Source organism: Vigna umbellata, chromosome 1 (assembly GCF_029865625.1).
Source record: "Vigna umbellata cultivar VRB3 chromosome 1, Vumbellata_1.0, whole genome shotgun sequence".
Taxonomy (NCBI): Eukaryota; Viridiplantae; Streptophyta; class Magnoliopsida; order Fabales; family Fabaceae; genus Vigna; species Vigna umbellata.
In genome coordinates this window covers 22,970,872-22,983,761 of record NC_142165.1, presented here as the reverse complement: position 1 = coordinate 22,983,761, position 12,890 = coordinate 22,970,872, and the positions used below count along the sequence as shown (strand labels likewise).

Here is a 12,890-nt window from a genome sequence, read left to right as displayed (position 1 = left end):
AGAAATTATTTAATGTTGTGAATCTTTTTGCTTTAATTTTATCCTAGTTTATTTTAGGAAATTATTAATTATATATTTATACTACACATGGGAAATGTACTCTAATCTATAATTCTTGATTTTATGCTATGATAATAACAAATAAAAATATAATTAAAAAATAATTATCTTTTATATCTATACTGTCTATAATATTATATAAAAATATTCTTTTCATATATATATTTACTTCATATCTTTTATATCTATACTATCTATATCAAGGATTAAATTTATTTCTTTTTGTCTCTTTAAATTAAAATTGGAATTAGTCTTTAAACAAGTCTCACTGTAACATTTAACATATTTATAACGTTTAATCCAAAATTTTAAAAAGAGATTAATTTCAATCTTTTTGAAAATAAAAAAAAAAAAACATATTTAACATAGCCTATAATCTTCAAAGTCAACTAAAATATTTGTCGAAAAAATTATACTAAAATATTAACAAAATATAATTTTAACAAATACTTATATTATTATTCGTTGAGTAATGTTTCCAAGTCTCTCCAATATCATCATTAGAATCCATCGGGCATACATATGATATATTATCCATTTTAAAATGTAAAATTTTATTATAATTTTGTATTTCAAAGACACTTTGAAAAAACGAAAAAAAGAAAAAGATATTTAAATATTATTTGACTCAATTCCTAAGTCTGTACCATAAAATCTTATTCACGTCCAGGTCTCCAATCTTAAGTAGTCATACTTCTTCAAAAACAATGATCAAGTGAGTTGACAGATAAAATACCAGAGATACGATACAAAAATCAAGCCAAAAACATTATAAAAATAATAAAATACAATAATATCATAATATTAATTTGTTTTCTATTTTATCTTTTATATAATAGTTTTTTAAATTAAATTAATCTTTTTACTATTTTGTCCTTTAACTGACACTTTTAATTGTTGTTTTTCTTATCATTATTTTTAATTTAACTATTTTTTAAAATTAAAATAACTATCTATAATAAAAAAATTACAAAATAGTTAAGATCCATTTGCAATGAAAATATAAGATTTATTTATACTCATTTTATAATTATAATAAAAATAAGAATTCTATTTTTTTTATTTTATCGTTTTTTTAGTTTAACCATTTTTTAAATTAAAACAATTATCTATAATAAAATAACAATTATTTTATGATTATTATTTTATTATTTTTTATTATTATAAAAAAATAAACACAAATTTACATAACACTATACATACTTTCACTAATTATATATATATATATATATGAAACATCATAATAAATCTAAAAGAAAACTTAATTAGATAACCAACACGGTCAATCTCATTTTGAATTTTTGAAAACTCTCACGAGACTGTTTATCTCTACACCTCACTAGTCTCACCATGCATCTTCCTATTTTTCTATTATTCCAATTGTGTCCCTGTCAGAAGCACATAACCACAAAGAATCTTTTTAGTGCTTTTACTTTTAATTGAGTCATTCAACCGTTAAAAGCAAGTACTCACCCCTTACTCCTCTGTCGCATTTCACGTTCTAAAACCCTACACCCCCTTTCCTCCATATTCTCGCGTGCAATGCTCCTCTCATTCTCCCCTCCTCCCCTCCTCCCTAACTTTACTTGTTGTCTCCCCTCCTCCGTCACTTTACTTGTTGCCGCGCACAGACCTCTCCTCGATGGACGTCGTTCTGGTATCGTGGTGAGCGTTTTGTAGTGGTGGTTCTTCTTAGCTTGGGCGTCCATGTTGGTTGTTCTTTCCTTAAGCTTTGTATGATCGAAAAGATTATATGTGTTGATATTTGTTTGTATGTGTTGTTTGTGTGTATTATTTGTATGTGTTGAGATTTCTGGGTCGGATGGGATGCATTTCTAGGTTGGATGGGACGAAGGTCGATGCCTTGACTGCACTGGTTGAGAGCACGCCGACATTGGAAGAATGGTTGCACAGCTCTCCGCACTTGGAAGTGCGGTTGAGAGCTAGTCGTACTTGGAAGTGTGGTTCATACAGCGCCGCAATTAGAATTGTGGTAAAGCTTTTCCGTTTTATTTGCTTTATTATATTTAATTATTTTTAAATTTGATTTGTTTTTTATATATTTTTTGTATTAGTTTATTTAATTATTAAATATTTTGTGGTTAATATTTTGTAATTTGTATTTTATTTTTATATTTGATATTAATTTAAATTTTATTTTTAATGTAATTAATTTTTCTTAATTTCGAAATTTAAATTTGTTTGTTAATTTTTTGAAACCATTATTATTTATTGATATTTTATTTTCAATATGAATTATAATTTAATTATTTGTTGTATTTTTTTTTAGTTTTTGATTTGTTTATTAATTTAAATTTACTTTTTTGTGTTTTTGTGGTTTTTTTAAACTTTTTTTAATTTTTATTATATTTGATATTTATTTAAATATTATTTATAATGTAATTAATTTGAAATTTATATTTGTTTGTTAATATGTAATGTTTTTGAAATTATTTATTTATTTAAATAATATTTATTATTCTTAAATTTTAATTTTTGACTTATTATTTTTGTTTCTTAATTTATTTTTTAATTGTTAATGTTGTTGTTATAATTTGTAGTTATTTAAGTATTATTTATTAACTAATTATTATTAATATTTTTTTAAATTATTATTTGTTTCAATATTTATTATGTAATTATATGTTTTTTTTATTTGTTTGTTATTATAAACCATAGATATAATATAATTTAATTTGCATATAATTGGTTAATATAAAAGGTTTGAACTAGAGGTGCATCATCTTCTCGTGGTGAGCCTTCATCTTCATCACATAATGAAAGGAGATGACCTACGACATCTGCTCGTAGAAGACGCGTAGAAGAATATCGTGTGGACGTCATTCATGAGCATGAGCATTAGGAGCAGGATGAGTATATACAACAGGGGTATGTTAAGGATGATTATGAGGAGGAGGAGGATGTTCGGCAACAGGATGTTGGTTAGGAAGAAGATGAAGATGAAGATGGTGGATGCCCAGGAGGTCCACATGACACCTCCTTGTTGACCTATTATCCCCAGCATGTTGCATTTGCCATATGGCAAGGCTAGGTTAGTCATCAACCTAAATGTTAATTGTTAATTTATTTTTGTTATATAATTTTGTGTTTTTACGTAGGATCGAAGGGAGATGAAGGTGATCTCCCATGGAAAAAAACTAAAACATTTTAGAATGTACCATGAGACTATTGAGCCTTGTATCTCCATGTCGGGGTTGAGTTTCTTAGTGAACCTATCATATGAGTATGTCGATCATGGATCGATCGTTGCCCTTGTAGAGAGGTGACACCTGGAGACGAATACTTTCAACCTCCTGGTAGGTAAGATGAGCGTCACATTAGATAACGTCCTTAATCTGCTCCTCCTACCCATCATGGGTCAATTTTGTGAGGTCAAGGAGTTAAAGTATGAGGAGGCTCAATCTCTTATTATGGAACTGCTTGGCGTGGATCGCGCGAAAGCTATAATTGAGATGAAATAGTCATGCGGTCCAAAAGTTAGGCTGAGCTGGCTCTGAGAGGTCTACCAGGAGCGCATTGAGCAGGAGCTTTGGGAGTGCGCTGCTCGGGCCTACTGCTGCATCTGCTTGGATGCACAATTTTTACGAATAAAAGTGACACTCTAATTCGAGTTTCGTACCTTCTTCTCTTGCGAGACTTGAATGCTTATGCGAGATATGCTTGGGGAGCAGCAACATTGACACATACTTATGAGCAGCTAAGAGATGCTAGTTTCACTAAGGTCAGGCTGATAGTTGAATATTCCACTCTTCTACAGGTACCTTTTAGTTTTATAAATTTATTTTAATATGTTTTAGGAATGAATAAAACAATTTAAGTAATATTTTTTGTAGAGTTGGATATATAAGCCCCTTCCTAGCATGGGAAGGAGGCAAGTGTTAGGGAGGTACATAGACCTCGATCCATGGGCTTCACGATACCTACCTTTGAGGTATGTTTGGAGTTTGACGGAGGGGCGGACATATCTAGATGCCCTCACTTATGATGCGGTCATTTGGCATCCATACATTTCGCATGGACGTACTTGCCTATTCATGACCAAATATATGATTTCGGGATGGATCCGAATAGGCGACATGATTCATCGACATTTGCCTGAACGCGTGTTGCATCAGTTCGATTTTCAGCAGATCATACCACGGTCGCCTGAAAGTCTTTCGATACTAGACATTCCTGCAATTGATCTAAATTGGTTGGGGTATGTAGAGCATGTCATTACTAGTGTCGTTGAAGCTCATGAGCCCCCTGCGTGTGTTTATGCGTGTTGTGAAGTTATTAACAAAATATTAACTACTAGTTAAAAAATAACACCTAATTAATTAACTAATACATCATAAATAACATAAAATATTTTAAATTAAATCAAAAGTTAAAAAGTTAACACATAACAAAATGTATATAATAAATACAAAATAACATAAAATATATTAAACTAAATACTTAATAAAAAATTACTCAAAAATAAATAAAACTTCATTAATATGTATAATATATATAAAAACAAAGGAAATAGTATAATATATATAAAAAATCATAACACAATTAAAACAATATAATATATATAAAAAATCATGATACAGTTAATAATGACAACAGAATATTTAAAAAATCATAACTGAAAAAGAATAACACATAAAAATCACCTAATAAATAAAATAAAACAAAAATTATTACAATTTAAATAATGACATAAAACATTAACATATTATAATTTAAAGACAAAACATTTTAAACATATTTATTATAAAAATATATAACGAAATAAAAAACAGCATAAAACTAAAACACCTGAATAAAAGCATAAAACTAAAACAACATAAAACTAAATTTAAAAAACAACATTTAACATATTATATGAATAGAAAAATCTTATAAAATAAATAAAAAATTAAGTCAATTAAGCCATGTCCGATAAGTTTTCATAAACGGTGTTAACAAATGCTAATGTGTTTATGTTTATATGCATTATTTGATTATGTGGAATTTTTATTTAAATTAAAAGATTATGCCGTGACAAAATTTAATTGGTTTATGTTAAAATAATATATTAGGAATTGAAAAGGGTTTAGGGTTTAGGAATTAGGAATTTGGAATTCGAAAACCATTAACCACCACTCGTTCTTCATCCAATCAGGCCATGGGTCTCGTCGCCGACCCTAGGTCGCGGTCAGAGCTTAGCCGGCGCCAATCACTCCTCGACTCGTTCTGTTCTTCATCGTCGTGCCTGAGTTTATTGTGATTATGCATTTATTGATGATAAACCAAGGATTTGCAAATCAGTGCTTGTGATGTTAACCGTAAGGATATGAGGTTGATATGTTTTGATATATTTGTCTTTTACTTGAGAAATCAACTGATTTGGTCCCTGTTATTTTTCTCGTTACTGATGGGACCATCGAGGATGAGAGAGAGATATGCAATTTTGTGAAAAGCTATGTCTGAAGTGGGCAATCAGTTCCAACACCACACATATGTACGTTTGGCATATGCAAGATTTCTAGCTTCAACTTTTATATATGCTCTTCAGAAAACAGTTTTTGGTATATCATTAATTGGCAATGTTCATCAGACACTATAAAGCTCCGGTGGATAGAGGGTCGAATCCTGAAAGTTGGCAGGCCTCTCATCTTGTTCTACATGTTCTATGAAGAATGAAATTGATCCCAAAGTGATCAACTAATAAACACCGTGATCAAGAGCAAATTGACTTTCAAATTGTATTCAATCAAGTGGGTTCTTTCAGGAGTAAAACATCTACAGTAATATCTAGCAAAGAGATAAATTAGTCACACTTGTATAGCTCTATGCTCCCCCCTTCTCCCTGTTTTTAAAAGAAAATAAGAATTTAAATTCATCCATGAATAAACACCATGATTGTGCTCAATAGTCGAGACAGATCTTTTACAAGTGACTAAAAATAGTAAACTATGTTTAGTGGTGACTTTTAAAGTAGTTAATAATATATTTTTTTTTAATGATACAATAACATTATTTTTTAAATAAAGAATTTATTCCCCAAAGGCTATAATCATCTTATTAATAAGAAGTTAAAAGAGTTACTTCACAAGTTTACTTCAAATAATACTTAATGCATACATATCCCCCAACAACAATGCCTTCTGAATGTCCTAGATTTATGCAGATAACATTATCTTCAATGCAATTCATTTACAACAAAGGGATTTATTTGTGCTCATTCTTCTGTTTCCATGATTAATATGATTCAAGTCTTCTCTAAAGGTGCTTGTACGAGTCCTTCAATATCTCAACTTCCATCTTGCAATAAACATGCCTACAAAGAAGGTTTCACTAAGTGCAAACTGAATTTACATGAAATCTTCAATCTAATGGCATCAATCTTTGCTGATTTGCTTCTCAAATTAAAAGCAATTTGCTCTAAAGTACAAGATTGGCCTATTGTCCATTGGGAGACTTTTTTTATATTTTTTTAGGTTTAAATTCAAGAATCATGATGTTTGAAGAACGATTCTAGCTGCTAGTTATTTGAGCAGAATACTTGGGACAGAGGATAGATGCAAAAGTTATAGAAAGTATGAAATAAAAGATTGGCGATCAACGAAGCTCCGACTGCGACCGACGGCGAGGCCCATGACCTGATTGGATGAAGAACGCGCGGTGGTTAATGGTCTTCGAATTCAAAATCCTTAATTCCCTTTTCAATTCACTCTTTCCCTTACCCTTTTTCAATCCATAATCTATTATTTTAACATAAACCAATTAAATTTTGCCATGTCATAATTCTTTAGTTTAAATAAAAATTTCACATAATAAAATAATGCACATTAGCATAAACATGTCACCATCAACCCAATTGAGACAGTTGAAAACTAGATGATCCACTTGAGATTCTCCAACAAATACGAGGATTATCCGATGATTTAAACCAACAAAATAATAAAAATAAATATGATGATAAATAATGCAATTTAAATAAATAAATATAAAAATAGTAAACAAATAAAAAAAAAGCATAATATATATAAAACATAAAACAAGTCGAACTTCCAACTACAACACTACAAAAACCGGTGTTCAAACTCTGATGCATCTTAAACCGATCTTCCAACGCCGGTTAAGGGTGCTAATGTGCATTTCTCTTTGTATTAACCTCGTGAAAGACTCTCGAAACGCCCGAATCTCTTCCAGCACCTTTTTCTTCCATGAACCATCACAACACGACTACCACGATCACCCCCAATGTATCCTTACAATATAACCTCTCACAAATAAAACGCAATGAAACAAGGAAGGAAGAAATGAAACCGTGACAAAATGAGATGGGGGTACATGACAAGCTTATAATTAATGGTTAACAATGGAGAAATGAGATGGTGTGCATGCAAGAAGTTAGAGTTATAGTACAATAGTACAAAGTTAAGGGTTGTTGGTGGTTGAAAAATTATTAAACCATCATTATATTTTTTCAAATTTTATTAAATAAAAGACAAAACTATCAATTGGGAAGTGTAAGGTAAATCAGGTAAGGTGTAGGAAGAAGCAACACTCCTCTCATAATCTTTTTAAATTGAATGTGTCACAAGAATCCTTTTATAAATCTCTTATAATAATCATTTAAATCCACCAAACTTTATATATCAAATAGAATAACTTTTTCTAGAAAAACTATGAAATGAGAATTCAAAACTCGTCAATAAAAAAATAAAAGTACATTTTTCAAATATTAAAATCACATTTTATCGTGATCATTTATCACATAGTGATTTGTGTCACGGTGACATTTGAGATTATGAACTAAAATAATTAATGAAAAATTTATAAAATTAAAGCATATATTTTTTATTTCCTAAAAATGAAATGAAAGATCACTAAAGGAAGATTGGGCTAATCCCATTAAAAAGTGGGGAGTGTATAGAAAATGGGCCGGATAATCTGGGTGTGATTGTGACCCGCTAGGGTTAAGGTGGTGCTCCGCTATTTGTCCTATATAAATTCAAAACCCTATTTCTTAAACCCTAACTATCAACTTTCAGCTATTCGATTTCCACTTCACCTGTAGCCCTTCGCAACCTCTGCTCTCCAAGATGGCTCCTCCCAGAGGTGATAATACACCTTTTATGCATTTCTTACCAAAAAATATTTTTTTTTCTTCTGGGCATTCAAACTGTGTAGTTTATGCACTTCACATTGAAACTTTATATGGTCATTGCTTGCAGATTCCTTGTAATTTGATGATTTTTTCGGTGTTCGATAATTTTTCATTTTGTTGATGGAGGAAATATGGTTGTTGTTCATATATTTTATATTTGAACTTTATTTAACGGACATCCCGAATGATAATATTTACTCCTCTGCTTCCTTACTCTTCAATGAAGTTTTTCGGCTTGTGATAATTTTTCTGTTGTTGGTAAGAAAATTATGATTATGACATTAGAATTTTATGAAATGGTCTTCGGTGACAGATTTTTTTGCACCCACTCCTCTGCATGCTTTTGATTTTGTTTGTAATTTTCAGTGATTTCGTTTTTATGATAGAAGAATGTAGTAGTGGTAACAGCTTTCTTTTTGTTTAAATTTGTGCAGGTCGTGGTGGTGGTGGAGGTTTCAGGGGTGGTAGGGGTGACAGAGGTAGAGGAAGGGGCGGTGGTGGAAGAGGAGGAGACAGGGGTACGCCATTTAAAGCTAGAGGTGGTGGGAGAGGAGGAGGCAGGGGTGGTGGACGTGGAGGAGGTAGAGGTGGTGGCCGTGGTGGAATGAAGGGAGGGAGCAAGGTCGTGGTTCAACCACATAGACATGAGGGTATTTTTATTGCCAAGGGTAAGGAAGACGCTCTTGTCACTAAGAATCTTGTTCCTGGTGAAGCTGTTTACAATGAGAAAAGAGTCACTGTTCAGGTTATTTTCTTTCTCAATCTCCCGCTCCCTGTCTGTTTTTGATTTAGTAGATGAAGGTTCCAACGTAATTTACATTATCAGAACGAAGATGGTTCCAAAGACGAGTACAGAATTTGGAACCCTTTCCGGTCGAAGTTGGCTGCTGCCATCCTTGGTGGAGTTGATAACATATGGATCGTAAGATTTTTATTCGTTACCTTTACACTGATTTTATTATTTCCTTTTATTCACTATTCTAACATTTTTCTTATCTTTTGCGTTGTACCTTGAAAAGAAACCTGGTGCCAGAGTCCTTTACTTAGGAGCTGCTTCTGGCACAACTGTTTCTCACGTTTCTGACATTGTTGGCCCAGTAAGTGTATTCTGAATTACACAATATTAGTTTTGTGGAAAAAAATAGAAGGGCTGATTATATTCTTTGTATACAGACAGGAGTTGTCTATGCAGTTGAATTTTCTCATAGAAGTGGACGTGATTTGGTCAATATGGCAAAGAAGCGTACTAATGTTATACCCATTATTGAAGATGCCAGACATCCCGCTAAGTACAGGATGTTAGTTGGTATGGTTGATGTCATATTTTCTGATGTTGCCCAGCCTGATCAGGTGTGGTTTAAATACCTTAATCATTCTTGAGAGTGTCTTCTGCCTCACCTTACTAGTTTTGCAAAACTGTGATTTACTTCAATCCTTGTGCCATGTGATTTGTTTATTGCTTTCAATTCATTCACTCTTCTGTTTGGTTGGCAAACACTAGCTTTGCGTGTGTATATTTTTCTTGTTTCTACACCTTTACATTTTGTTATCTTACTATTTTCTTCCTGTATTAAAATTTTATTTGAATAGTCTTTCCAATTGGAACAATCAGTGCTTCTGACAAGTTACTCGGATTCCCCTTCAAGACATCTTTGTTGATGCAGAACCGGGTTTCTGATGCACATTGATTTCAGTGTTTTAATATTGTTGTATAAAGAACTTTGTTTTTTTTAATATTGGCTGTCTCATTGGTTTTTATTTTATTATGCTTGTTTGTGTACCGGTTTTGAATAATTAGGTCCGGGTTTCTGATGCACATTGATTTCAGTGTTTTAATATTGTTGTAAAGAACTTTGTTTTTTTTTTAATATTGGCTGTCTCATTGGTTTTAATTTTATTATGCTTGTTTGTGTACCGGTTTTGAATAATTAGGTCCGGGATTTTTCTTTAATTTTAGTTTTATTATTGAGTTTGATATTGTGTATTACTCATTTGTCATGTCATTTGTTCATAAGAGTTAACATGTGCACATGACGAGTAACTCGGATTCCCCTTCAAGACATCATGAATGATGCAAACCCGAGTTTCTGATGCACTTCAATTTGTCTTTTAAATATGTTTTTTTTTTTCTTTTTTAATGAACAGCGTTCCACTGACATTTTTTTTGCATTTTCCCCATTCTGTATTAAGGAATGCTTTTTACATTTAAATATTTCGATGAATGAGTTCCAGCTTATACATTTTACAGTTTACTTTTCTTCTGATTTTAATTTTTGGATTCTTTATTTTTTAACCTTTTGCTAGTAGAAATGGGAGATTAAAGCTCACTTAATAGTACGAAACTTTTAGTTAGTTTATATTTCAGCCTTGTTATGTATTTTTTTTTTTACCATTGCAGGCAAGGATTTTGGGGCTCAATGCATCATATTATCTCAAAGCGGGAGGTCATTTTGTTATTTCAATCAAGGTATGATTCTTTCACTATATCCTGTAGTCTGGTCAATGTGGAGAACCTGTGAAAAAGGGTGATCGAAGGTTCCCACTTACTGATGCTGTTTTTTTAACATGGGTCTTTTATATCACGTAACATAAGAAACTTGTGTATGAGTAAAGGGGATCATCCTCTTGGACGTTGTTTATCGTTGTTGTTTGGTGAATGACTGTTAATGGTTATTTTGTGTGTGAATGGTGGTCACTTGCTAAATCATCCTCATTGGTTTGTTAGGCTAACTGCATAGACTCAACAGTTCCTGCGGAGGCAGTGTTTGAAAGCGAAGTGAACAAGTTGAAGGCTGATCAATTCAAGCCATTCGAGCAAGTCACCCTCGAACCATTTGAGAGGGACCATGCTTGTGTTGTTGGTGGATACAGATTGCCTAAGAAGAAAAAAGACACTGCAGCGTAGATTTTGCTTAGTCAGATTAGCCACCAGGCGTGTACCAAATCTCATTTCATGAGACTTTTGTTAATTGTCTTAAAAGTCTGTCTTCAAACAGCTCTATTTTGACCAAAACTTTGTACCTTTAATAGTTAATTAATATTCAAGTTGTCTGCCGACACATTAGTATCTCTTTTCTAACTTCACTTTCCTCCTCTTATCCCACCTTTTGTTTTTATTGTTCACTCTCTCTCTGTCGCTCTCCTTTTCTGTTTATGGTTCATATTTTTTTTATTGTTCATTTTTGTTGTATGGATTTGATTTCCATTTGTTTATTTTCCTCTATTTTTCATTTTCTTTCGTTTAATAGATCTTTAATTTTTTTGGACATTAGGGTTTTCACAGGCAATTTTTTTTATCTGTTTTATACATTTGTTGTATGTTCTTTCTCAGCTGTTTTACTTTATTTTGAACTCACCGTGTTCCTTTTTATGTAAATTATTTATTTTAACCTTTCTGTTATTTTTTTCATGTTGTGTTGTCAACCTTTCTATTATTCTTCGTTCTTTTATTATGCAGCATTGATTGATTAATCAATGTATTTTTGGAGTTTGTATTGATACATGTGTTTGATGTGTATGGTTTTTTACACATTTTTTATTTTGGATTACCTTGCTATCTTGTTTCATTTTTCAAATTTCTTTTGTTTTTAACATGCATTGGTCGGTGATTTTGTGTATATTTTTGTGTCAATAAAAACATCACAGAAGAACACTCACTATTGTGGCATAAAATGGCATAAAAATCTATTTTTTTTGTCCACTTTAACATTTGTGTTATTATTTAATGTGATTTTTCTGAAAAATTGTTGCTTTTTTAAACAATTGTTGGCTGATTTTATATGGGTTGACATAGTTATAAGATTGTTAACACCAAATGGAATAATCTACATTTTAAAGTTATTTTTTTCCCTTTATTAAAACGAATTGCTGTGTTTTTTATTCTTCACAGTTATTCCTATTTTTACAACATGGTCATCTTAAATCACGCTTAATGGATTTTTGTTACTTTTTTATTATAATTTTAAATTAATAAACTTGTATTGCAAACCAAATTTAAATTTGAATTCATATTTAAACTCATTTAATATTATTTCTTACTTTTATATGATTAACGGTATATCATTTTAACTTTAAATTTAAATTCATATTAATATTAATATCGTTTGAACCGGAAAGAGTGTTTCTTCATCTGATTGATTCAATACCCATCATGCGAAATTTCAATTACGATTTATTTTTTAATGTGTTTTAATTATTATATGCCTTTTTTTCTTCAAACCTATTCCTATTTTTATTGTTAATAGGGTTTAATTTTTATATTTATGACACAGTTTTTTAAATTAATGTTATATAAATTTTAATTTAAACTTATATTTATTTATGTAATATGATATTAATTTTTATATTCTTAACGTTATATTAATTTAACTTTAAATAAAATTCATATTAATATTAAATTATTATTCTTATATAATATGATCAATTTTTAATGGCATGATATTACATTGATCACTTCTTTTTTTATAGGTAATATATTCGTTCATGCAATTTTTATGACTTTACTTCTTAAATTCAATATTTGCTTCTTATTTTTATATTCTTAACGTTATATGAATTTAAATTTATGTAATATATTCTTAACGTAGGTAATAAATCTTAATTCATATTTATATTATATTTATGTAATATGTATTTTGTAACATCCTAAAAATACATTCTAAAACTATATGATAAAATAAAA

The 12,890-nt window shown here is 30.6% G+C and overlaps 1 protein-coding gene and 2 non-coding genes across 3 annotated transcripts; all 3 read left to right on the top strand.

Annotated features, from left to right (window-relative positions):
- Positions 1 to 8,045: 8,045 nt before the first annotated feature.
- LOC124831334 (rRNA 2'-O-methyltransferase fibrillarin 2-like) lies at positions 8,046 to 11,276 on the top strand. Its single transcript, XM_047305291.2, has 7 exons — positions 8,046 to 8,160; positions 8,644 to 8,954; positions 9,036 to 9,131; positions 9,229 to 9,306; positions 9,383 to 9,559; positions 10,608 to 10,676; positions 10,935 to 11,276. Exons 1-7 carry the CDS (start codon positions 8,145 to 8,147, stop codon positions 11,112 to 11,114), a joined length of 927 nt encoding a protein of 308 aa, XP_047161247.1. The 5' UTR covers positions 8,046 to 8,144; the 3' UTR covers positions 11,115 to 11,276.
- Positions 9,821 to 9,891, top strand: LOC124831378 (small nucleolar RNA snoR60). The gene has a single exon (XR_007028261.1). It is a non-coding gene; the product is annotated as a small nucleolar RNA snoR60 (small nucleolar RNA).
- On the top strand, positions 10,234 to 10,304 carry LOC124831371 (small nucleolar RNA snoR60). The gene has a single exon (XR_007028259.1). It is a non-coding gene; the product is annotated as a small nucleolar RNA snoR60 (small nucleolar RNA).
- Positions 11,277 to 12,890: the final 1,614 nt, after the last annotated feature.